General features: G+C 36.6%; 1 protein-coding gene across 4 annotated transcripts in view; it reads left to right on the forward strand.

The window, feature by feature from the left end:
* Positions 1–27,596, forward strand: part of RhoBTB (Rho-related BTB domain containing) — a 490,451-nt gene that overhangs the window by 275,255 nt on the left and 187,600 nt on the right. For 2 of the 4 annotated variants that reach the window (XM_081734305.1, XM_081734308.1), the window contains exon 1: positions 13,684–14,076. The exons of the other annotated variants lie outside the window; for them this stretch is intronic. Coding sequence is in view for 1 of the 2 variants with exons in the window: in XM_081734308.1 (XP_081590434.1) it covers positions 14,059–14,076 (18 nt within the window). In the remaining variant the exon portion in view is untranslated. Of the gene's footprint in view, positions 1–13,683; positions 14,077–27,596 lie in introns of those variants that run through there. 4 annotated transcript variants of the gene reach the window in all.

The raw sequence follows: 27,596 nt of genomic DNA on the forward strand, positions 1-27,596 counted from the left end.
TACCAAGTCTTCTCTCTACGCTTGTTCTGTTCAAGTACTTTCGCTACAACAAAGCTTAAAAGGCGACAAATTTTGTGGAAACGTAATAGCGGAAGTTTACAGAAGAAAGAATAGGCAAATAGCCTTGAAAACAGTCGGTTGGACAACATATTGATAAAGTGGCTAACCTTGCCATCACAATACACAACAACAAAGCACGTATGCGTATGAATGCGTATATGTTATCCCACGTGAATTCTTTCAAGTGTTCAATGTGCTCATAAAGGAAGCTAAAAATAATCTTTCTAAAAATAAAATACATATAGAAAAAACTGGAAGACAAATACGTTATTTCTAGTGTATGTTACTCCTTGTTGAGATTTAAATACTAAGAACAGGAAGTAAGACAGTTGCTAATATGGTAAGCGATACGAAAAGAAAATTTAGACTAGCTGATTCGTTCTGCGGAGAAGGGAAGAGAGTGCGGATGTAAGCTGATCCAGGTTCAGCCCATGGCTATGTAAATGTTGGAAGATAAATAGTACAGGCAAAAGTGTTTCGTACACACTCTTATACAATGTATTCTTTCCATAAAAAAAAAAGTGTCGCATACTGAAACGAGGAAATAATTTTGATTGTCAATTTATTGACTGCAATTTCATTGTTTAATGGAATCGGTGACACATCTGACAATAATCTATTATATAAAATTGAAAGTGACTATGTTTGTTACTTCATAACTCTTGAACCACTCGACCGATCTCAATCAAATTTTCAACATACTGTATATGAGGTTCGAGCCTTGTATGGTTTTCATCTTTTCGCTTTGACGGTAGAACTTAGAGGAGGGGACGAGGATATGAAAATGAAATGAAATCTTTGAGTTTTACGTCCCACGGTTATGCCGGTTAGGCTGAAGGAGACGGTGATGATGAGTAATGAATGAAATGGTGGAATGAAGAAAGTGAGAGGAAACGGGAGAACCCCGAGAAAACCCACGCACACGGTGTTTGTCCACCACAAAGTTCACTTGGCGGAGGCTGGGATCGAACCCGGGATCCCAAGCACCAGAGGTGAACGTTCTACCACTGAGCCACCGCGGCCCCCGGAGGAGGATATGTATAAAAAAAATAAATAAAATTTGATAACTCTTGAACCATCCGATCGATCTCGATCAAAGTTTCAACATACATGAGGTTCGGGCCTTGGATGTTTTTTATCATTTCACTTTGACGCTGCAACTTAGAGGAGGGATATTTTAAAATGTTCAAAAATGAAAGTGACTACATTTGTAACTTAATAACTCTCGTACCATTCGACCGATCTCGATCAAATTTTCAACATAGATGAGGTTCGGGCCTGGGATGGATTTTATTATTTCACTTTGACAGTGTAACTTAGGGGAGGGGAAGGGGGAGATATTTAAAAATGATAGAAAATTATTAATATTAGTGTCAAATCTATAGCTTGCGAGATCGCTGAAATGGGTAGTGACACTTCCGACGCCGTTTAAATCCAAATTCAACCTCGCAACTTGGGGGAGGGGGAGATAAAAGTGATCGAAAATAACCTATATGAGAGAGCAGTTCAGAAATAGTAAAATGTGACTGACTAACGGAACGTATTACTAATTCTTATTTTAACCCATCGAAGCGGGTAATTGAACGCTAGTATATAATAAACTAGCATATATTACCCGCTTCGCTGGGTTAAAATGAAAATTTAAATCCACAACTCCGTATCTCATATGTTTAGTACCCGTGAAATATGCTGTTTTTGTTTTCAATGGCATCAACTTAAACGGCATCGGAAAGATCATTGATCATCTCGGCGACCCCGAAAACCATGGATTCGACATTAATATTGGCCATTTTTGATCATTTTATTATCTCCCCCTCTCTCAAGTTGCGGGGCTAAATTTGGATTAAACAGCATCAGAAGTGTCACCCTAACAGCACAAGATGTGCTAGGCATATGCCATTTAGGTGTTCTAGCTACTTTTTATGTACTCGACACTTGGCACATATTCATGTACTAAGTATGTACTTCAGCTACCTACAGTTTTAGGTACTTGTGACACTTAATTGATATTTGCAAGTATGTATCACAAATATAGCATTTATATACGTGGCTCAGTTTCGCACTCTAACAGTCATTTGTTTTTATGTCGTAACATGGGACATATATCTGTCATGTTTTAGGTACATCCTTTAGGTACATACTGTTTCAGACATTCTAACAGCACAAGATGTGCTAGACATGCGCCATTTACGTGTTCTAAATTCATCTCCCACATTTGATGCATTTGTTGCTTCTTTTTCTAAGCGATTGTATACTAGAAGCAACAAACACATCAACTTTATTAGATGGGAACTGTCGCCAATCATTTGAAAGTGAACATGGAAGAAAGTAAAAAGACACTCGTCATTTTGTTGTAAAATTATATGGCGAGCAGATTTTATCTGATTTCTGCACAGTAAAAAATGGTTGTGTTAATTCAACTCAATTTTAACACAGGACAGTGGTTCCAGCGTGACTACACTATGCGGTGTTAGTTCAACACAGACACCCGCGGTGTTGGCGTTTAACACAGCGGGTGTGTTACGTTTCTAACACACAACCGGTGTTGAGCAGTGTTAAATTCGGATCTGTGTTGATTCGACACCACGTCAGGGTCGGTAGTGTGGAGAAAAGTGTTGAGTGTTACTTTTGGCGGTGTTGCACCAACACGAAGTAACACAGTGTGTAGTGTGTTAATTATTTTGTGTTAATATTACACCATTTTAAGTATCAATATAACACAGTCTCTGTGTTACTTCAACATCATTTTTTTATTATTTCAACACCCAATTTGTGTCATAATTCAAGGTCGAAACCATATAAGTAACACCGTGTTGGTGTTAATTCAACACTTCCTGTGTTAAAATTCAAGGTCAGACCACTAGATTAACACCGTTTTTGGTGTTAGTTCGACTCCACTTCTGTGTTACTACGACACCTATTTTGGTGTTGAAATAACTCCGCGTGTGGCGTTGATGTAACCATTTTTCTGATTAGAAAACTATGTGGTGTGCATGCTTACGCTTACCGAAGATTCTAATTTTAAAATAAGAATAGTAAACTACAGAATACTTCATATAAAAAAAATCTTCATAAAAGTTATTATCGTGCTTCCTAACTTTTATTGTGAAGTATATCTTGATGGTGTGAAACACAACCTTCACCAACATTTTGTTCAAGAATGTTACCTATATCCTTATAATATGTTTGCCTCTTAATTGTGATTCTACTTGTTTTCCGCCATTTTTGAAGCACAGTCCCCGGTGCTGACTGGTGAGCTCTAGTGCAGTGTAGAGGTGACACAGTAATATGATATTGTTTCTCGCTGTTGACATATTTCTTCAGAAACATTATGTAAAACAATTGAAAACACATCGAGCCGTTTACATGTTGAAATTTTGCGAGCCTGGGAGAAATTGTATTTGGAAAGAGCGGAATTAATTCCTCGTACTAAATTTACTAATCATCATAAATTTAGCATGAGGGATTAATTTAATAATCATCACAGGAAATCTATGTGGCATCCTGTAAGTTACAAAGTTGCTCACTAAGTAGAACGACATAAGCTTGGATGTTTATAAAGGGATTGCCTTTTCTGTTATATATATATACACTTTGCACATTTCGTTGTTTAAATTAATTGTTTTATTGTATTAAATGGATCAGTATTATAAAGTAAAATTAGTGTGTATTTATTCACCCAAATAATGTTTTTAGAGTCAAAGGAAGGGCTATTTAAACAATGCTAGGAGGACAATTCGTGCCATAAAGCAAAACAATTCCACGTCTAAAGAACTAGATTTTCAGGAGGATAATCTTCGGTTCGAAGATGGAACTTCCTTTCTGCAGTACTATACGTTGCAACAAGATAAACGGATTTTGTGGTTTGGATATGATTAGAGATGCAAAAAAGCCGGCTTTTTTGAATAGATAGTTTTTTTCACATAAAAAGCCGGCTTTTTGGGAAAAAAACCGAGAATTTTGGAAATTTTGGCTTTTTTCATTTTCTTGATTTTTCTATCCAAATAGCTTTCTTATAGTATATTCTATAGTTAGATAAGATTTCCACGACCTGAATGCCATATTTAGCTTTGTAATTCACCATCAAGATGGATGGAGCACATATTTTACGAATTAAAGCTAACATGAAGAATGTAGTATTTGAGGGCAATTTTACAGGTTATTTAACTTTATTTTAACTTTTGAGTTATCGACATTTTTTTCCTTCTCTAGATCATTTTAGTTTGTCATCCGTGTTTCATTTCTAAGAGCTTAGTACTCCAGCTTCTAGCACGAAAGTTAAACTTACGTTTTTCTATATATCCGTCAAAGCATACGTTTTTTAATATGTCCGTCAAACCGTATTTCCACATTTCTGTTATACTGTAGTTGTGCAATGATTTAGCAATAATTTTCCAGATACAACCTTGAATACCAATTTATACGAATAATCAATAGCGGATTTAGAAAAGTACTTTGGGAGGGGTTTCTCTGATTGTTTCGTTTTCTAAAAAGTCCTAATTTTATTTGGGAGCAGCTTGAAGTTTATGAGTACAGGCATAACTAATATTTCGTTTCGTTTATATGTTTAGCAATAATCTTCCGGATACAACCTTGAAGATCACTTTATACTGAGAATCAGTGGCGAATTTAAAAAAGTGTTTTGGGAGGGGTTTACTTACTACTAATGTTTAGTTTTTCTAAACATTCGTAATTTTTATTTGACGGGAGCTTAAAGTTTATGAGTAAAGGCATAACTAATAGATATTTCGTTCGTTTTAGACATTCCACAACTTTGGAGAACAGGCTTCAGTCCGAAAGACCGATCCTCTAACCTTCGCAAAACCGTCACTGCTGGTAATTAGTAATAATAACGATTTAAAAACAATAAGAAAGGAAGTCGGCCAATTCCTACACTCCTAGTCGGTCAGTACACGCACTATTTCTACATTCTCAGATGGAATGAAGGAAGGTTTTGTCAGAATGGTCGAATGCTGGGTTGAATTCCGGACTTCCCGATAGAAGCGCAAAAGCCAACCACTCAGTCACGTTTGTTGTGCAGTTGTATTTAGCTTAACTTAAATATATTCCGTAGTTTTTTTTTCCGTAATGATATGTTGAATCCCTCTTGTTAAAAATTCAGAAAACTTGAGGACTAGGTAAACCGTGATGGTGGTCAAGGGCGCCCATGTTGTGGTTTCCAAGGAGGGGCAAGTATAAGCGACGTTTCAAAAATAGTTTCAAATTTTGCTGTAACTAATGTAAAAATCCTATTGGATTTTCAATATTCTGAAGTACATTTTCCTCTAGGGGGGGCAAGCGCCCCTTAACCCCCTGATGGGCGCCCTTGATGGTGGTTATAAAAAACTTGACTGTAGAATTTCAAGAATATACAGAACCATGTGCAGCCTTTAATTGTATCATACAAATCTAAGTATTTCTCTTATGTTTTATTTTAATTTTATTTTGTTTCAAAAAGAGGATATGGAATATTTTGAAGTAAAAATACTACATACAATTTTGCTAGTTATTTGTGTATTTTTTGAAAGAAGTTTTTACTCTTAAGGTTGGCTCGTTTACACCAGCTTTTTTTTTTAATAACTGGTTTAAACTAAAAAAAATTAAAAGAACAAAAATGCGAATCGTGTGGATTTCATGGTGACGTTTCACATGTCAAACCATCTGCATTAGTCTTATTTCCTTTTCACCTTTTAATCAAGGTGTCCCATGTTCAATTCTCGGTCGAACCACAACCCTTCTTTCATGTGTAAACCAAGTACTCTTTCGGATGTCACTTTAAGCGAAAGTCTTCTCCTTGATAACCTCGGTATTACGTAAGGATGTTAAGCCTAAACATACAAAACGAAACCAAATTATGTATTTCTGCATGCCTGTTGTTTTATAAAGAAGCGAAGATTGCTTAAATATATTGATTAAAATTGGTAAAATTTATCGATTGCCTACTTAGCTTCCAACATTAGCTTGGATTGGACTTTCAATTATACCTACATACTAAATTTGTAATTTAATACCTCAGTTTTAGAAAAATAAACACACTGCTGAACAAGACTGCACTTATTTAATATAAAAACACATTTACACGTGACGTTTCGATCTTCTATCCAAGATCCTCATCAGACGTACACTCACATCTGATGAGGATCTTGGATAGAAGATCGAAACGTCACGTGTAAATGTGTTTTTATATTAAATAAGTGCAGTCTTGTTCAGCAGTGTGTTTATTTTTCTGATTTTATTCGCAAGACGTTGACTATGATTGTGTGTCATTCAGTTTTAGCGTACTGATTATAATACGTTGACCTTTAAATTTTACATGCAAATTAAATTTTACAGAATTTTCCCGTTATTGTTTCACATTTAAAAGAATGACGGGATTTTCCCGATGGCTAGGGCGGGAGTTTCTCAATTTAAGAAATTTACTGACCGGACTTCTTTAAGCTTATGGGACCTCTTCCAGCATAACCCCGTTGTTGACTAATAACACCAAGGCGAAACAAACTTATTTCTGTGAATATGTAATATAAATACATAAAGCAAAATATCTAAATCAAGAAACCTGGTTTAAACCCCAAAAAAGCCTGGTTTAAACTGCCCCCCCCAAAACGGGTTTTTGGCATTTTCAGAAACAACCACGGTTCTTGCCAACTCTGCTTACTTTTGTATATAGGAGGTTAAAATGTGTTTATTATATACATTGGTTAATCCTTTGGAATTCATAATGTAAAAATGTTGAAGTAAAATTGTTTAAAATATCTTTTCGAAATTCATGGTTTACTTTCGAGGTTTTATATTATTATCGGCATCAACCACTAATTAAATGACTTTCTGTGTTATAGAGAAGCGAAACAAAGTCTGCTTTATCGATTTAAAGCAGAATTTTGAAAAAAGCCCAAAATTTCCCAAGCAAAAAAGCAAATCAGAAAAAACCGAGTTTTTTTTTTTTTTCAAAAAAGCCGGGTTTTATTCTGAGCCCTTGCATCTCTAGATATGATGGTCTGAAGCTTTCTCCTGAACTTCTCTTGTGAGGGACAGCCAGAGTTTTTTTTTTTTTTTTTAATATCTATCAAGAGCTGCTCGAAACAATTTGCGCAGCTGTACACAATTCATGCTGACATAGGAAGTTCAAGTGAGAACACATAAATCATAAATCGTACCAATTTTGTACGCACCTCTCCGTGACAACTCTGATATGAACAGAACCTGGTTTAAGAACACGCTTTTCTTCTAAAGATTTATTCTTCTATTCCTACATTTGCCTATTTCTCGCCTAGATTTCAAATTTACTGATATGATAAATAATCTAGGCATACCAATGTTACAGTGTTGGCTATGACATATCAGGAGACTTAGCACTAAAACATCTCTGTACGTTGGCTGTGACTTTATTATGCATAGACTTTTAAAATTAGAGACTTTTAAAAATGAAGAATTTCTTTATCCACAAAACTTTAGTAGTGCATCGCCTTAGACATAAGTACTACAAAACCGAAGAGTCCGTAAAAATTCTAGCGGTAGAATGTTTTGCAGGGGGGAGGATGCCCTAAAATAACGAAGTTCCATTGCTGCCTGAAATAGGCGTGTAAGGTGTCTATGTATAGGTTTCTTGGTACGCTGAATCGAATAAAAACATCATCAGGTCAAAGAGAATGAAAAATGTAATAAAATGGTGGCCGTCCAAACTTTCCAAACATTTATAATTTCTACAATTGCACAGAGTATGATCCTCTGTTGACATAACGTCTCTGTTCCTTTGGCAATAGAATTAATAAATTTTCATATCACTTTTCTCATTTTCTACGAACTGAAGACATGATATATTAGCAAGTAATATCATATAATTTTGTTCTTAGTGTCAATGGTATTTGTTATTCCTTATAGCTCCTTCTTTTTTCGGCCCCGGGTAAAAGCTATGCCACTGACCTTAACATTCAAGACCACTTTTATTCGTTCTGGTGGATCTTTCATAACGTTTGAATACAATTTTCAAACATATTCACTCGCAACATAGCCGAAATATCAAAGCACCAGTTTTCTCCTTACCCCACTATACCTCCGGAATGATTGAGATCGTAGGTTTTTCCCTCTAATGGAATTCATTGTTCAGAAAAACACTTTAATTGCGCATATACTCGTCCATAATTTCGTGTCACACTTGAATCGGTTTCCTCGTTAGACAATAATTCATTCATGTTCTTCAATGTATCTGTTAATAGAAAAGAATATTTAGTCTTAACATTATTACTTTTGTCTCCTTTGTGATTCTGTGCTATTATTATTATTATTATTATTATTAATATTATTAATGATAGATAAGCTATGTTTACAAGTTTAGACAAAACCGGTTATTGAAACACTTTGACATAAACATATGTAATGATAATGTTTCAGAGAACTGGGAGAGCAAGATCCTGACAGAAACTGTGTTGAAAGAATTTGTTGTTGATACAAATTCGTTATTCTGTAACTAATTAACACTCTTTGAAAGAAAACAACAGTTCGTTATCAACATGTGAAGTGAGAAAACCACTCGTCAAGGACGGTCGTTGAGTAATTATTCTTTCCAGCTTAATGTGCTCAAACACTGTGAAAACAGGTTTATGTCTATGATGCATTATGAACAAGAGTAAAAATAGACTTTTATGCTACTGAGTTAACTGCCTTGCCTTTCGAAGACATTGAAATGACTTGGTGAATCTGTACGCATACATATGCGATTGCAATAAGTAACTATGAGGAAGGGTTAAACGAGAGTTCAAGGATATTGATGCGTCATAGTTTCTATACATGTATGGAGAGTCATTCTTTAAAATTGCCTAGAGTTAACTGATCTGGAGATCCGTTGAAATTTGGAGGGAAGACAATCTATTGTCCTTCTTCTTTATATAAGGTCGGATCCAAGATGTTCTAAGGGGATGCATCAATAACTACCATTGAAAGTCTTCAAAGTGACATGTGACAATATTCTTTACCCCTGACAACACTGGTACATAGAGCGGGGGGAAGGGAGGTATATTAAAGAGGATCGCAAGCGATATGCAGGGAAAAAAAGATGTTCTTCTCTCCTCCTGGCTTCGGTTTTCTTTCCTACTTGAGAAATGTTATATTGTTTTACTTGGTGAATCCTTTTCCTTCAAACTTCAGAAAATCGACTCAAAATATTCCTTTTGCAAAGCTCTGTTTTCTTTTAAACCCCAAACGAAACATGATGGCAGAGTGTTTCGGAAAATGATACTTATTTTTACTGCTAGCTTCTCATTTTAGATAGTTATATTTACAACGAAGGGGGTAAGGTGCACGTGCACCCCCTAAATCTGGCCCTGTACACACACACACACACACACACACACACACACACACACACACACACACACACACACATATATATATATATATATATATATATATATATATATATAACTCTATGGCCTATGGAACCCGGAGGTTCAGTGCCGCGTTCACAAAAGCTCTCCACTGACTTCTATTCTTAGCTAATTGGATCCAGTTTCTACTTTGTATTCCTATCTCTGCGAGATCCATCTTAATATTATCCTCCCATCTGCGCCTAGGTCTTCCTAATGGTCGTTTTCCTATGGGTCTACCAGTCAAGACTTTGAAAGCGTTTCTACTTTCTTCCATTCTAGCTACATGACCTGCCCACCTAAGCCTCCTAGACTTGACGACCCTAACAATGTTGGGTAAACCGTATAAACTATGTAGTTCCTCGTTATGAAGCTTCCGCCATTCCCCATTCTCGTTCCTCTTGGGTCCGAATATTCTTCTCAGGATCCTGTTCTCAAATACTTTCAGTCTATGTTCTTCCCTCAGAGTAAGCGACCACGTTTCGCAACCATACAGAACAACAGGCATGATTATCGTTTTATATATTTTAAGCTTCAAATTCCTCGACAGAATTCGCGACGACAAGAGATTTTGAACCGAATAGTAACACGAATTTCCTACTTTTAGTCGACATTTAATTTCTTCGTGAATATGATTTTCGTCTGTTAATATTGATCCTAAATATTTGAAAGTATTCACTTTATCAAAAGTATTATTTAATATTTTAATATTTAATATTTTATATTTATTTTATATATAATTCATAATATATATAAACAAACCAAATACAAATTTCTAATTACGTTCCTTCTTTCTATTAGTGACTCCTAAGAGGTTGGTTTAGGATACATTAAACTAGACATGTATTTCAATAAAACGGTAAGAAATACAGGTTTTATGGAGAAGGTGTGATTTTTCCGCTTTTTTCTGGCTTTCTACAGAAACTATATAGTTTAGTGGGGTCTTCAGTAGCTGAGTGGTTAGCGCTTGCCTTTAATATACTTGCCGTTCCGAGTTTGATTCCCAATGTTAATCGTTATCATTAACTTGTAGAACGAGTTAGAATCATTTAATGAAGTCCTATCTTAGACTTTGTAGTGTAACCTGAAATTTTTACAATGGAATTAAAGTTTCATTCCTTGGTTTTATGTTGAAAATATGACCCGATCATCAAAAAGCTTCTTTTATGTGAACTTGTTATACAATGTTATCATTCAAATTGCCTCCCACCCTGAAGCATTATGTAGGATTTTTAATTAAGTTTTGCTGTATTTTATACTTACTATATCTCAATATATGCATTATAAACGTGAATATTCAATATTTGTGAAGTGCCTGGCATGTAACCTGCAATACCTTCCAAACAGTACAAGTTACGGTAAAATTCGCTATACCAGTGAATTTCCGAGAAAATCGTACATGCATTTGATGTATCACTTGCGCCTATTCTCATTTCAAAAACCGAAAGTTGAATCCAATATGGCGGCCGAGGTGGGTAACATGTATCAGAGAAGCAGTACTTAATCCAATTTGTTTTCCATATGCCCACATTCATGTTCAGTTACATCTAAAGAAACTAAAAGTAGTTTTGTGCCCGAGCGTTATAGAGGTGTATGATTAATATTCCGAATATATGAAAGCCCATAAAATATGCAAATTACTTGTATTACTATATATAAAATTTGGGAAGTAGCAACAGATTATTGATAATTCACACCTTGCATGTAGCAGTGGCGGATCCAGGGGGCGATCACTTCCCCCCAGAAGAGGAAACTTTCTTATATTATAAATAAAATCCATCCCAGAGTTTGAAGCTCTTAAAAGTATCTCTAAGTAGCAGTATGACAACCCACCGCCCCTCCAGAAGTCGGTCCTGGATCCGCCCCTGACATGTAGTATCTTTTTCTCCACCCCTTATACATTGTAATTTCATAATTGTACTATAATTGCTTGAAACCTAATTAATCAATGGGTTTCAGACCAACACCGCTCTAATTTAAATTCTGAAATTAAGCTTTTTAAAAAGGTAAGATTTTGAATGACATTAATTAGTCAAATATCCTAAATGAAATAGACTATTCCTGCAGATTCGATAGTTTGCTATGAAACTGTTTTTAGACAATCTATTTTGTTACTTTTTTAAATAAATAAATAAATAAATAAATAAATATATATATATAAATATATATATATAAATATATATATATATATATATATATATATATATATATATATATATATATATATATATATATATATATATATATATATTAAAGCAATGAATTGAAGACTTTCTCAGTTAATTTAAAAAACAGGTTTGAAAATGTTCCTCTGGTTTGAAATTTCTAAATACAAAATTTTTCTTGGTCAATTAAGGCTAAAGATTCATATTCATCTGTAGATATAGACGAGATGAAATAGAAGAACTTATGTTCGTGGGCAAAAGCAGCGAGAGAGAAATATTATCTGCGGAAGATAAAGACAGATTTGATATGGAAATAAATACAAGTGGAATATAAGGTTCGTTCTTTTAGGGTCATATTCTCAAAAGTTTAAATATAGTTGAGTTGAGTTTGGGTTTAACGTCCCATTCAGCAGCGAGGCTATATGAGACGTGGACCTACTGATTAACGTGGAATCCGAACCACATGAGCTCCCGCCGGGAATCGAACCCGGGCCTCCCACGCCAAGTTTAAATATAGTCTATATGTAAGAAATTTATATATAGTCTATATTGAGACCGTAGTAGTAATACATTCTGCACTGGTCACTTCGCGTAGAACTTCATAGTTAAATGTTAGTTCATTAGGCTATTCACTTAGAGACGTGATTGTTTAATGGTTATAGGCAAATGAAAACCAGTATCGAAATGATCATTTTCCAATAATGGCTTACTGGGGCTGAGGCTCATTGTCCTCAAAGGGTCTCACTCTAATGTCAATTATGCTCAGACTCACATTTGCTCAAGCTCGGGCTCACTATTCTCAGTGAGGCTCCCACTAGTTCGATCTCGGATCCGTTTAACTCAGGGGCTCGACCTCATCACGCTGAATTGGGCTCGATGGCTCAGTACAGATATAACGTTGCGAACTACGCCAAGGCTGTTTAGAGCAGTATGATACGGTGACTGTTCTGTCGAACACACTAGTGAATTCCGATAAAATACTGGAAATTTTACAATGTATCATGTATCCGTCATTGATTACATGTGATTGAACTTGTTTCATTGGCATGATTAAATATTTATTTTCATTCTGAAATGAAATGAAGTGAAATCTTTAAGTTTTACGTCCCACGGTTATGCCGGCTAGGCAAAAGGAGACGGTGATGATGAGAAATGAATTAAATGGTGGGATGAGGAAAGTGGGAGGAAACGGGAGAACCCCGAGGAAATCCATGCATACGATGTTTGTTCACCACAAAGCTGACTTGGCACGAGCTGGAATCGAACCAAAGGCCCCATGCACCAGAGTTGAACACTCTTATCACTGAGCCACCGCGGCCCCCATTTTCATAGTGAAATTAGATTGCGTTGAGTTGATTTTAGTTTAGCGTCCCTTTCAGCAGCGAGGCTATATGAGACGTGGACCTACTGATTAACGTGGAATTCGAACCACATGATCTTCCGCCGGGAATTGAACACGGATCTCCCACGCCAAACGCGCGTAGGCTAACCGCTTAGTCACGAGGGAGCTCAGTGAAATAAGGTGAACTCTACTATTAATATGGGAGATAATATAATTTGTATATTCAGTAGATAGACAATAATTATCCCTGGTTGACATGTATCGTTCATAACTAGGAATGTTCAAGACAAAATCGCACTATCCCTTCTTCAGATCGATCCCTGACGTTTATTTAATTTTCACGTGCGTGACATTGGTCTCATCATTAGTAAACTGAGGGAAGTCATTGGTCACTCAGTATCGGCATAACGAGATAACAAAACAAATAACTTCTTGTGAAGGAGCAGTGACCAGGGCCGACAATTATCTTTATATAACTTCAACATTGACAAACATAGAATCGCGATATCAACTACAAAGCACTATTTATATTATTGGTAATATTATTAGTCGACTTGTGATTGAAGACATTGACAGGAAGGATACAGATACATACCAACCAGCACAGCACGATCCGACATCATGACCATCTAAGGTCAAGGTCAGAAAACAGCTGGAGCAGAAAAACAAACGAGACTTGGAGCTGCTGGTCTGCTGCTGTGATGTCACTTCCGAGTCACCTTGAATTCGTAAGAGAAAGAAACAGAGGCAACAGTCAAACTTTCGACAACGTTGCTCCCAGTGACAGTACTCGAAGCGCTTGCAAAGATAAAAGTGCCATCACGTGTTGCGATTACTTATTCTTTTTGTGTGTATGTGAGTGTGTTTAATATGAATTTGCTGGTCTGTGTGTGCATCTGTGAATAGTGGAATAGAATCTCTTGTACTATCGTGGAGCAACTGTGAACGAATAACGAAAACAATTTTTGTTTTGGTTCGCGAAGACTCCTATGTGTGTTGCGGTGCTGCGAAGAGGACCCTTGGATTCCAGACGAGTGTCGCCGTTACACCGTGATGTCTTGAGATTTGGGCAAAATACAGGCAGAACGAAAGTGTTATCGCGTTGCAAGAGAGTTTATCCCAGGCCTTTTACATGAAGCAAAGGAAGGGAGTATGTAATATTATTTAGATTAATAGATTTCCAAAGTAATATTTTTCTCTTTAGAATTGCGGGGCTATCCGAGAAAGTCGAAACATTTTACTTGTGTTCTGAAACCCTGTCAAGATTTCCTATAAAATTTGGAAAATAGGAAGTCTGTAGTTACTTCGGGGGTGTATTTTTTTTTTTAACTCGGGATTCATTACCCGTATTTGTAGGTATGGGCTATTTATGTACGTACGCGCCTTTGGCGTGGGAGACCCGGGTTCGATTCCCGGCGGGAGCTCATGTGGTTCGGATTCCACGTTAATCAGTAGGTCCACGTCTCATATAGCCTCGCTGCTGAAAGGGACGCTAAACTAAAACTCAACTCAATCAACTCAAGCTATTTATGTAGCACTGGTTTCCAGTTTCAGCTATGGTGTACGTGGTTCCAGATTTGGTTACTGATTAAGGACAAAACACAGACCAACATGAAGAATGTTCGTTTGCTAAAGTTTAGCGTTTCTTTACAGCACGTAGACTATATGAAACACGAATTTAAAGTTTAAGAAGCAATCCAAACCACCGTATTGCTGTATCGCCAGAAATCGAACCCAAGATCAGTAAAGACGCGCGCGCTAGCCACTAGGCAATCCAATAAAGCTTTTTTTTCACTTCCGTCTTCTACACTTCTCATACTATGACGTTTGTTTCATGAAACGAAATGAGTGAAATGAAATTTCTAATTTAATGCACCGAAGCGAAAGGAGACGGCGATAATTATAATTAGAATGAAATGGTGGAATAGAGAAAGTGGGGAGAAACGGGAGAGCCCCGAGAAAACCTACGCACACGATATTCGTCCTCCACAAAATCCACTTAGCACGAGCTGGAATCGAACCAGGTACCCTTAAGGAAATGTGAGTGCTCTACCACTGACTCACCGAGACCCTTGTCTGAAATGGATACAGATGTGAAAGGTGGAATTAAAAAAGGAAATTTTAGTTTTAGGTCTCATGATTGTGACCCGTAGGCTAAATTAGATGAATGACTAATGAAAGTGAATGATTATAAAATACATAGGTAATTGGTGGAATGAGAATGTGGAAGGAAAGATACCTCAGAGGAAATCCACGGACACGATGTTGTCCAACAGAAACTCATCTAACCTGGGATCAAATCACGGTCCCCACACAGAGCGGCCAGACATATGAGGAACTGGAACCACAGTTTAGTGTGAGTGGAGAAACCATTCGGCAGCAACTCCATCAACTTGGGAAGCACTACAAGGTGGGTGGATGGGTCCCACATGATTTGACTCCGAGCCAGAAGGTAATGCGATAGATATCTGTGTTTCTTTCCTGTCTCGTCTGAGGAAGGAGCCATTTCTGGACAGGATGTTGACATGTGATGAGAAGTGGATCTTGTACGAAACTCCACGGCGCACGAGGTTCTTGATTCAATTCGTAGTGGGGAGCATCGAAAGCGCTACAGTGGTCCAAATCCTACTTTCAACTGCAGGTTTTATCCTATATAGTATTGTCTGACGCAAGACGTAAAATATATATCAATTAAATAATATAATGTGGAAAGTAGTTTCTTTCTATTTAATGAGTCTATCAGCTAGAACGAAGTTTATAGAAGTTTAGAAAATGTCAAGAAAATACAATAATTTTCATGAAATTTGCGACATGTAATTTATTTCTTTCGGTTCACTGTTTAGTTTTAACAAGGCTTTCAAATATCTAGATGTTCTAGTTTATTTTTCTTTCCACTTGACTATTACTTAGGATACCTGTACTAGTGCACAAACTTACACGCTAAATACACAGGACAGACGACCTTGAAATTGGAATGAGATGGTTAACTTTCCTCTCTTCATAATAACTCTCTCTTTTTGTCTCTGTGTTTATCAAAAACATTCTCCATCTCTTTTACAAGTCCCATTCGAATGATGTTGGGCTAAAGTAAACAACAGTTTTTGCTAGACTCAGGAGAGAATCGAATTTCGATCTCTCCATTACTGAGCAGATACTATTCCATTGAGCAGTGAATGATCTGATTATATGCGTTTCGAATAATCTATAAACACCCCTTGGTGTTTATTGCTAAAAAGAAATTGTGAATTTCAGTGCTGAAAAGGAAGGATTATTATTATTATTCTTATTATTATTATTATTATTATTATTATTATTATTATTATTATTATTATTATTATTATTATTATTATTATTATTATTATTATTATGGAAAATAGAGAAATATAAAGAATAGGGATTCATAATCAAAATTATCTTTAAATACAGATGCTCTTTTCTAAGGATTGCCATTTCCGAGTAATCTGTGGTGCCGGTAAGTCTCCCTAATCAACAGATAGGTGGCAATAGAGCACGTATGTGTTGACCAGTTCCTTTCACCAATGATTCCAAATGGAGAAGAAAACAAAAAGGTTTGGAGCGAGGGTAAAGGGATAGATAGATAATTAGGATTGAAATTAGGTATACAAAAATTAAGCAAAAATATAGCTTAATTACCCATGTTTTACTTGCATAACATCAATTCATATTCCTCCGATATCTGGCACTCTTGCGTTCTATAGCGTTAAGAAACCAATAAAGATACTTGTCAAGATCATCTTCTAATTGCTAAAGAGAACACTTTTCGGGATTGATAATGTCAACCAGAAAATCACGGAAAGATAATAATTTAAGTAGACTTGTCACTTAGATTTTGATCACACATTGAAATTAATTTTTTCTTAACTGTATTGAGTTTCAGCTAGTTGTGTATAAGTTGCATAGTAGGAAGTTAAATTTAAAACTGTGTTACTAGTTTCAGGGTTATAATCAGAGTGGACTTTCCGAAAGGTAGTTATCGTCAACAAACAGTTTTCGTAGTGTGATTCATCGGATTATCCTATTTTCTAATTACTTTATCAACAATCAAAAAACAAAATATACTCATAATGAGGGCCCATAAGTCTTCAATGCTTCCTTCTCGAACTCATTAAGTGAACATTTGATACGAACGAGCATATTCTAAACACGACACCAAAGACTTGCTATAAATACCCATCCAGTTTTTGTATAAGTCTTTAGTTCTTTCTTCTTCTCCCCTAACAGAATTTGATATTTTAACTGCATCAAACAAAAATATGCCATATGCTAATTTCATACGAAACCTTTTATATCACTGCGATTGGTGTCGAATAATTTAATGGAATACATTTTTTCCCTGTTGTATAGTACGGATGGAAATGTAAGCACTAACTTTCAGGAACAAACAGCAGATGAGGGTGTTCAAAACCAAAGTTTTGAGAAAATATTCGAAGCAACAATAGAGTAAAAAGCACGAAAATTGAGAGAGTTTATGACATGAATTTGTATGAACCCTCACTAATATGTATACTATCAATTTCTTCGTTATACACCCCTGTGTTTACAACAAGTAAATAAATAAGTAAAAAAGCTTCAAAATTATTTTCAAAAGCGTTTCAGCAAAATGAGAAAAATACAAGTAGAATAATCTACTTTAAAAACTAAGGTCTTAAAGAAGAAAATGAGACTTAACTCATCAATGATAAGTTCTGACGTCAAAAGTCTACGAACAGAAGATTGATCGGTTTATATCCAACCGAGTTTTTCTTTTTTCTTTTTCTAATTTAACGTAACATGTTACGCTCTGAGGCTAAGGAAGACGGTGATGATAACGACAATGAACGAAGCGGAAGGAAAGAGATGAGCCCGAGGAAGCCCACATACACGGTATTTGTCCACTCTAAAGCTCACTTGAAGAGATCTGTGATCGAACCAAGGACCCCACGCATCAGAGATGAGCGATCTACCACTGAGCTCTCGCGGTTCCTCCAATGAGTGGTCTACCAATGCGTTGCTGCCACCGCGACCGGTGTAATTGTACCAGAATTATGAAACCTGTGTCGTTATCAGTCGCATCTTTCAGGTCGTAGAGTATCGTGTTGGTGCTAGTGATATTGCACCGAGAATGAACCATTATTGGGAAAGACGCATTATAACCCTTTTCCATTTACATTTTTTCGTACAACCGAGTAGTGAAACGGTGTTGGAAAGAAAATATTTTACCATAGGGTAACCACAGCTACAGATATCGTGGCCGGGCAAACATAAGTGGAGCCCATGCTGAAACCTTTCAACAGCAAAAAGATTTTAGGATGTACATATTGAAGCCTTTTAAGGCAAAGCAACATTATCCTCAAATTACTCAGCATCATCGTCATCCTCATTCTGAAATTGCATTGACATTGTCTTCTCCCTCTTTCTCGTTGTTTACATAGAAGGAAATCAATATGTTCTAAGCTAATTGGTCTGAGGTTTGTACAGTATATTTGTGTGTATGTGTGCGTGCATAGGTATTTGTTTCTTTAATCAAATTAATTAGTTTAAACACACAACATAATTGATTGTCAATTGATTTCTAAATGTCATTTCTTGTTTTCATGGTTCTCTCATTTTATCATTATAATTTCGAAGTAATTACTTATGTATAGATGAATAGGCTTATAAAAAAGATTTGAATCCCCTTCCCCCGTTTTATCCGTATTTTTTAGTGAAAGTGCAATGATAAAAAGACAGAAAATACTCTAGTTTTGTCGTAAATTAAAAAAGATATCCTACCCCACAGAATACTCCTTTTAATCAAATTGATATAATTAAAACACCCATGGATATTATGTTCCAAAAGTCATTTCTAAAGGATGAGCAGTTTTCCCGATTCGGAAACTACGAGTTTGACACTTATTTCAGTCATTTTTGACATTTTATTCTTCACCCCACCCCTTTCTGCCGATACTGCTGAACTTATACTTAAATGGCATTGAGACCCCTTTCAACTCCCACCCTTTATGGGAATTTTACTCGCACACTATTTTTGTTTCAGGTTGTAAGTTAAATTTGGTTGAAATTTCTCAGGCGTTCGAGAGTTATACTGGAATACACATACATCTATATATTATATGGATGTATGTGTGTGTTCTACAGTAGTATATTTCTGGAACACCCGGAACTATCCTAATCAAATTTGGTGCACATTTTACTTACAATCTTGGGAGGAAGTACTGTGGGGATAAGACTGCCTAACGGGGGGCGCGGTGGCTCAGTGGTAGAGCGTTCTTCTCCGGTGCTTGGGGTCCTTGATTCGATCTCAGCTCGCGCCGTGTGGACTTTATGGTGGACAAACACTGTGCTCGTGGGTTTTCTCGGGGTTCTCCCGTTTCCTCCCACTTTCTTCATTCCACCATTTTCACTCATCTCTCATCATCACCGTCTCCTTTAGCCTAACCGACATAACCGTGGGACGTAAAACTTAAAGATTTCATTTCATTTCAAGACCACCTAACACAGCTGGGGGGAGTGGGAGGTGGAAGACATAAAAATCATCAAAAACGATCGATGTTAGTGTCGAATTTGTAGTTTTTGAGGTCGCTGAGATAAACAGTAACAATCCCAATGCCGTTTTTAGATCCAAATTCTTTCTCTATCAGTATTCTTGAGGAGGGGATTGTAACCTAAAAATAACTAAAAAAAATCTCCGATATTAGTATGGAATCCATAGGTTTGGGAGTCTCTGAGTTAATTCATGACAGTTCCAATGTTCTTTAACCCGGAGAGGGGTAAGACCTTCTAGAAAACTTCGGAGGAGGAAGACGGGCTGAGATATAAAAAGGATCGAAAATGATCGACATTAGTGTCGAATTCGTAGTTTTCGGAGTCGCTTAGATAAATAGTGACAATGCATATACCGTTTAAATCCAAGTTCAGCCCTCATTAATACTCTGGGGATTATGACATGATGACATGTAAAAATAATAGCAAACAACCGATATTAGTGTCGAATGCCACGGTTTTCGGGATTCCTAAGTTGACTGGTGACAGTTTCTGTCCCCTTTAAGTCATGTTTCAACTCCCATTGGGGTTAAATACCCTCTAGCACTCCGCGGTGGAAGAAGTGACTTATAGCAATAATGAGAAATGATTGATATTAATGTCTAATCCATAGTATTCGGAGTCGCTGAAATGTATTGGGACACACCTGTCCGCTTAAGTTAAAATTCAACCTCCATCAGCACGCCTGGGGGTAAAGGTGACGAGTAAAATAATCGAAAAAGACTGATATTAGTATCGAATCAATCATTTTCGATATCGCTAAGTTAGTTGATGACAATTCCGATGCTGTTTAAGTTCAGCTACCAGTGTGTGTAAAACCTCGTAGCACCCCTAGAAGATATGGGGAAGGAGAATGTGTAAAAATAATTTAAAAAATCATCGATATTAGTGTTTAATCATTAGTTTTTGGAATCGTTGAGATGAATAGTGACACTTCTGATGTCGTAGAAATTCACGTTCAGCCTTCATTAGCACTTCTAGGGGTGAGAAGGGAGTGACATGCAAACATTATCGAAAACAATGAGTATTAGTGTGTCAGAGCTATAGTTTTGGGGTCGCTGAGATGAATAGTCACACTTCAGTTACCGTTGATGTCCAAATTCAGTCCCTGTCGGTTTGGGGTTGAGAAGGTTTGGAAAATAAAACGTAAATAAACGTCTATAGTATGACCAAGAGTAGAGCAACTTTCTCTCCCTCTCTTCTGAGAAGTTAACATTTGATGTATTGCAGTATTAACAATTCTATGTAGCATACCGGTAGTGACAGAAACACTGTGTTCTTAATTACTTTTATTATAAATAGAGTAAAACCCAGATCAAAAGCTCTATTTAAAAAAAAAAAATCCACATATTTTACGCACCCAGATTTTTCAATGGACCAAAATAGATTTTAAAAATGCGCAAACTTCGAAGTACGGTGTACTGTAGAAGAACATAGTACCAGTAAGGAATTCGTCGTTCTTTTATGTAAAATTTTGAAACTGGTAATATAAGGAAAGAAAAGCCTGTTTCTGTTATTTTCTTTTCCCTGTTTTCAGAATGTTTACGAGGTTTCTTAAAGAGATTAATGACATTTTATTTCGCTTATCGTCTGCGAGGTTAAATAAACTGGACAATAACGCCTTCTCGTCGCCCTCATAACCCAACATGACCGTATCGTATACAGAGCTATTTATAGCTCTCTAGACTTTATTTTTAAAAAAAAGAAGAAAAAAAACAACTTCCTATTAGAATGGAGGAATGTGAAAATCCAATTACGCATCTCATTTTACGACAATGTTTACGAACCAGTTCTTCTTATCGTCAATTTCATTCTTTCATAATTTCAACAGAAAGGAAGAAAGATGAGAGAAAAATCCTTATAAATTTCTTATTTTTGTCTAAGTAGTATTTGTTTCATGAGTTTGGACGGTTTCTTTCATTTAACTTTTAGGGAAAATTGCACGTGAAATTATCAGTAGTATGTACAACACTGTTAGGTGTATGTGTGTCACTGTTTGGGAGAAGACAAACATCAATAGATACAATCTACTCGCTAATAGAGTTCTTACATATACAGGGTGACGCAAAAGGAGGTATACAGTACCGTGCTGATTAGCTCATTGCATTTCTTATTGTTATCTATCAGGTAGACTTAGTTTCTTTATTATTTGTTCTTAGTGTGTTTTTACTTAAATTTTAAGCTCGGAAGAGTCGAAGCAAATAAACCCATAAACTAGAATGTTATACTTGATCAATTCTGGGGTGTATACCTACTTTTGGGCCACCCTGTAGTGCATAAGTATATAAACAACTTACAGAATACAAATCATGAACTGTTGTTGGCAACGAAAAAAATTCTTTTTAACGCCATTAAAATTAGTTTATCTCCGTTTTCTCTTTTGGCCCCGCGTAGTGTAGTCGCTAATGCTCTCGTCTTTGATGCGAGCGATGCAGGGTTCGATTCCCAGTGGGAGCACTTGGTCGAACAAGTGTAAAAGGTTTTTTCAGGCCAGCAATCCTGAGTAAGGTTTTCCTCATTCACACCAGATACGTGCGGGATGGTACCTAACATACAGGTCCCGTGCCGCTTCCTTTCTTCCCCAATCCTTTCTTCCTTTCCTTTCCTTGCATAGTGTGATCCCTCGTACGTGACGGGTTACCATGGCCATAGATGCGGAAAGCCCAGAAATCTAATTCCTAAATCCTCGAAAACTACACATGAGGATATACCTACAACTATCTACTTTTTTTATGCAATTTGATATGATATATCGACTAATGTGTGTATTACCTTTTGGATAATATTATACGTAGTTAAAAAACATTAAAGTTAAAGATTTAATAATAATATTAGGTCATATCTTAATAACCATGTTGTGCACTGCCATCTTACTACTGTCATAATAAAGAACTTTAATTGGTATCAGTTTCATCTTAAGATGTAGTGTGGTTTTCGCACAACATCAATTTTAGTTTCACAAGAAAAAATCCTCGATTTTCTTGAAAACCACACATGATTATTTACACTTATCCTTGTGTTCAGCCCAATGACATCCATTAATTAATATGTTTCTCTTCTTTGGACATTTGGGGGGGGGGGTCAAGCACTAATAATATTGCTAAAATCACAGCTACAGCAGTTTCAAGTTAGCATTTACACCCATTGGGCATTATGACTGGATTCAGTTCTCAGTAGATCATATGGTTCGAGTACCACATTAAGTTCTAGGTCTATGTCGTATATTTTGCTTCTAAATGGAACGTTAAACTCGAACACTTCGGCAAATAACATTAATGGGAAAGGAAATTGAAGTCGGCTAGGGCCTATATATTTAATGAGCTATCTCAGTATTTGATTGATGGAAGTTTTAGTCAGGATGATCGACCGCAGCTCTTTTACTAAAACCACTGGTGCAAATCCCGGGGGGTATGAGGGGGACATGTCCCCTTCAAACTTGGAACCCATTAATCCGATTTGAAATGTGTTTTTTGGGAAAAAAAATGTGATGATTTGTGTCCGATTTCCACAAAGGAAAGTGAGATGAAATTGGTTTCCCCAGAATAAGCCTCAAATCTGCCCACCTCCCAATGTCGAAGACAACTCTGCTCCCTGATCCTCCACAGGATTGTTTTTCAACTTCATAAATGTTTTGAGCATCGCTTAACAAAAAAAAAAAAAAAAAAAAAAAAAAAAAAAGTATTACTTGCTCTCCCAATGTTGAAAACAGACTTGCGCCACTGACTGAAACCTCCCGAAAGTGAGACAAGAACGCTATTTATACTCATTAGCCTGCTTTAAAAGTGAAGTCACTAAACTTTGAGAACTATGAAATGTGTTGGTTGTTTAAAGCCTCAGACAACTAACAGCAGAGATATATTATCTTGTAAACTATTTGTCCTTGCCTTGTGAGCTTATTTGAAATTATTTTTAAGACCTTTAGGCAACTTTGGCCGAATGGATGATGATGAGGAAATTAGTGGAATGAAGAAAGTGGTAGGATACTAGACAATTTCAAGAAAACACACACATTCGAAAAATGAAATGAAATGAAATGAAATCTTTGAGTTTTACGTCCCACGATTATGCCGGGTAGGCTGAAGGAGACAGTGATGATGAGTAATGAATGAAATGGTGGAATGAAGAAAGTGGGAGGAAACGGGAGAACCCTGAGAAAACCCACGCACACGGTGTTTGTCCACCACAAAGTTCACTTGGCGGGGCTGGGATCGAACCCGAGACCCCAAGCACCAGAGGTGAACGCTCTACAACTGAGCCACCGCGGTCCCCACACACATTCAATGTGTGTCCATCACAAAGCTCACATGGCACTAACCGAGATCGAACCGACTACCACATACACTAGAGGTGAAGGCATCACGGTGTAGCTACCGGTGCATTTCTTGTCTTGTGTGTTCTGGGTAATACTTGTAACTTAGTTGTATCTTGATTAGCATGGTGCAGTCTGCTACATTTTACTTTCGTTCCCATGGCATGCTGCTATATTTTTTACGAGACAAACGAGACGAGACGAGACGGGACGGGACAGAACCTCTCGAGACGAGACACGAAACGGGACGAGCACATTTTCCCGAGACGAGACGAGACAGCCTGAAGTCTCGTCTCGTCTCGTCTCGTGGCAACACTATTTTCATATATGTTCATTCTTTTAATGTTTCCACTCTTCTTTCGAAATAAGGCATCCATTTAGCGCTTCTGTACAACAAAAGGCCCAGATATCCAAGGCAACACTGGAGTCAGTAATGTAGCTATAGGCAAGGCATCGTTGCTGAAAGAACGATTACTTCAATTAACCAAACCAAACCAACCATACCAATTCACCATGAAAATTGTGAAGAACCGCTTCAGAAGCTGCCTTGGAGATTCTTTTCTTTTACAACTTCTGCAGCTCGCAACAACAGGATTGGATGTAGATATCCCAGCCCTTGTAAACTCTCCTAGTCACCCTCATTTATCACATTGAATGTAATATTTCAAATACATTTTTATATTTTTCTTTTGTAGTATAATAATAATAATAATAATAATAATAATAATAATAATAATTATTATTATTATTATTATTATTATTATTATTATTAGCTGCGGCCCTTCACCTTGTTAGCAAAGACGGTTATGGCCCTCAGGCTCATTATAATTGGACACCACTGATATAGATATTACATAGGATAAACAAAACTGCTAAGAGAGGCAACAAATTACTTTTGCTGAATTATGTAGATACAGTGGCGAAATACAGTGACAGAAATTTGAAAGAAAAATCAGTTATCCAAATTTTGCAGTTCTCTATACCTTATAGATGTGCTGGCTTAAAAAAAACAACAACCTAAAAACACCATTTTTTGAAAACTGTTTACGACTGTCAATAAACACTCTTCTCTGCTCAGTTGTCGCTCAGGGGAAGCGTATATGTAATGCTCGTCGTTACTATTTCAACGAGCAACAGTGAAGCATACGAAACCATCGTAAACACTTTTCAAAGTATGGCATTTTTGGCGTTATGAACGATAGCATATCAACAAGTTATAAAGAAATGCAGAATTGGTAAAACTCTCTTTCAAATTTTTGTCATTGCATTGACCCTCCATGACTACGTTTTCCAAACAAAACTATTATTTTGCCTCATCTTCCACACTTTTGTTTATACTATGCAATATCTATATCAAATTGTCTTTTTTGGTTTCAATTTTAAGAGTTATAATTTGACATATCATCTACAGTACCTCTCAGACCTCGATTCAACTGTTGTCAAATTTGATGCTATAGGCAGGATTATCTCTGGTGCAGGGCGGTATGGTTCTCGTGTCAAAATAATATAATGACAGTAGATGCTTACAAAAATCCGGAGTGTTAGAAAACTTTCGAGCAGTAGTGTATATAAAAATTAAGTAGAACATTGTACAAAATACACATTTCGTCTTGAAATAGAAATGTTCTTTTTTCTTTCTTTCTTGCTTTCTTAAAAATGTATGTCAGTCATATTTGGCAATCCGACACGACTGACAACTTGAAAAGTCACTTTTAATCCACCTAACCGTATGCAGTCTCCTATCTTAAAAATAAGTGACACTAAAATCAATTTAAATTTCGGTCACTAGGGAAGATTCAGATCTTTTCACACGAGAGTTGTTTTCACGTAATCGGAAACAGTTGTTTTTTTTTTTTTTTTTCTGTAAGCATTCTATTTAGATTCTGTTGGAAGTAGAACTATAAGATTTATTTCCTCCATGCAGAAATTTCTATTCCCTAGTTCTTTCCTAGACTCATTCTTGTTTAGTCAGTAACGTCGCCACGTTAAGTCAGATAACATCGCGTTACTGTAAGATCATACTGACAGCTAGTACATGCGTATATTTGTTGTGTGTATGTGACCCTAGGTTCGATCCTGATAGGTTTGTGTATTTTTTTTTATTCTATGATAGATATCGTAACTTTGGAATAACTTTCTTGCCAGTAGTGATGATACATTCATCTTTCTATTCACATTTAGTGGAGTTTATAATTGTTTAGTCAATTTTCTATGTTGTTACTCCTGCGAGCACACAGAAACATTTTTAGATGGAGGGATGTGGTTTAATGCTTTTGGAGACGGCATTGCAAGTGTCTGCCCTTTAATATTTATATCCAATGATGTGGTTCAGCATTACCACATGTGTGGATATAGGAAATGTATATCATAGTAGTTCTGTTTGCTATATAATGTCTACAAGCCCGTATTTAATGTCAACAGCGGAACACTGAACAATCACTCTTCCCCACCATGACCTGGGGGAATGAAGAAAGTAGGAGGAAACGGGAAAACCCTAGAAAACCTACGCACGCGGTGTTTGTCCACCACAAAGGCCACTTGGCGCGAGATGGAATCGAGTTAAGGATCCCCCTCACCAGAAGTGTTTGATAAGAGTGTATTGTGAGGAACGCATCTCGCATCTTTCGTATTTATCATATTATTCCAACTTATTTTCAACGATCCTTTTTATATGAACATTTCCTCATTTTTCCTTTTTCATATTTTTTTCTTCCACGGATGTTGCATATTTAATCTTTTGTGTCCCTGAGTTCGTTTCCAATGTGCCCATTTATAAAAGCGGACCTTATTATCTGACAAAAATATGTTTGCTTTACAATACCCGAACAAAGACAATATCATGTTCTTTTGTCGGCCTTGTTGGTAAGTACCTTCAAATTCGGAAAGGTATACGTTGATCTCATGATCTGTCAGGAATGGTTAGAGTAGTCGAATAGATTACGTTTGTAAGATATTGAGTTTATTGGTTCTATAAGAAGTCAGAATTGTCTACATCGACGTGTGCGAGCGAGTTTCTATGTAATATCTATTATTTAATTCTAATTTTCTAATTTGTAGTTTTCGATTCATACTTTTGATTGTAGAGGGGAAAGAACTGGGTACCTTTCTCTGCTTTATCTGTAGTTAATTTCCTGGCCAGTGAGGCAAGTTAAGAGAAGTCGTGCTCTAGGAGAATACTCAGGCAAAAACTCGTATACACGAGTGATGTTCTTTCTTTAAGAGAAGTCGTGCTCTAGGAGAATACTCAGGCAAAAACTCGTATACACGAGTGATGTTCTTTCTTTAAGAGAAGTCGTGCTGTAGGAGAATACTCAGGCAAAAACTCGTATACACGAGTGATGTTCTTTCTTTAAGAGAAGTCGTGCTCTAGGAGAATACTCAGGCAAAAACTCGTATACACGAGTGATGTTCTTTCTTTAAGAGAAGTCGTGCTCTAGGAGAATACTCAGGCAAAAACTCGTATACACGAGTGATGTTCTTTCTTTAAGAAAACCGCTGAATTGTTTACACATGGTTCGTAAGCTTGTACCTGAGTTGGTGAGATCTGATGGAGACTAGATCTTTCAACTAGAACTACAAAATCAATCAGAATAAGTAAAATAGTAAAAGTCCTCCTCATGAAGGCCTAAGGGATGTGTGGGGAGTTAAGGCAAAGTTCCTTGACTTCTGCACTCACGGAGATCAACACCACTAGCAGACCTAATTTACATCCACAGGTAGCTTTAGGTATCCATTTTAAAGAGGTTGGATGAACCTCAGACTAGTATTGAAACATGAAAAATTTACCGTTACCACCGAGGATCGAATCCGGGTCGCCCAGT

Source organism: Thermobia domestica, chromosome 12, assembly GCF_964235325.1.
Source record: "Thermobia domestica chromosome 12, izTheDome1.hap1.1, whole genome shotgun sequence".
NCBI classification, from domain to species: domain Eukaryota; kingdom Metazoa; phylum Arthropoda; class Insecta; order Zygentoma; family Lepismatidae; genus Thermobia; species Thermobia domestica.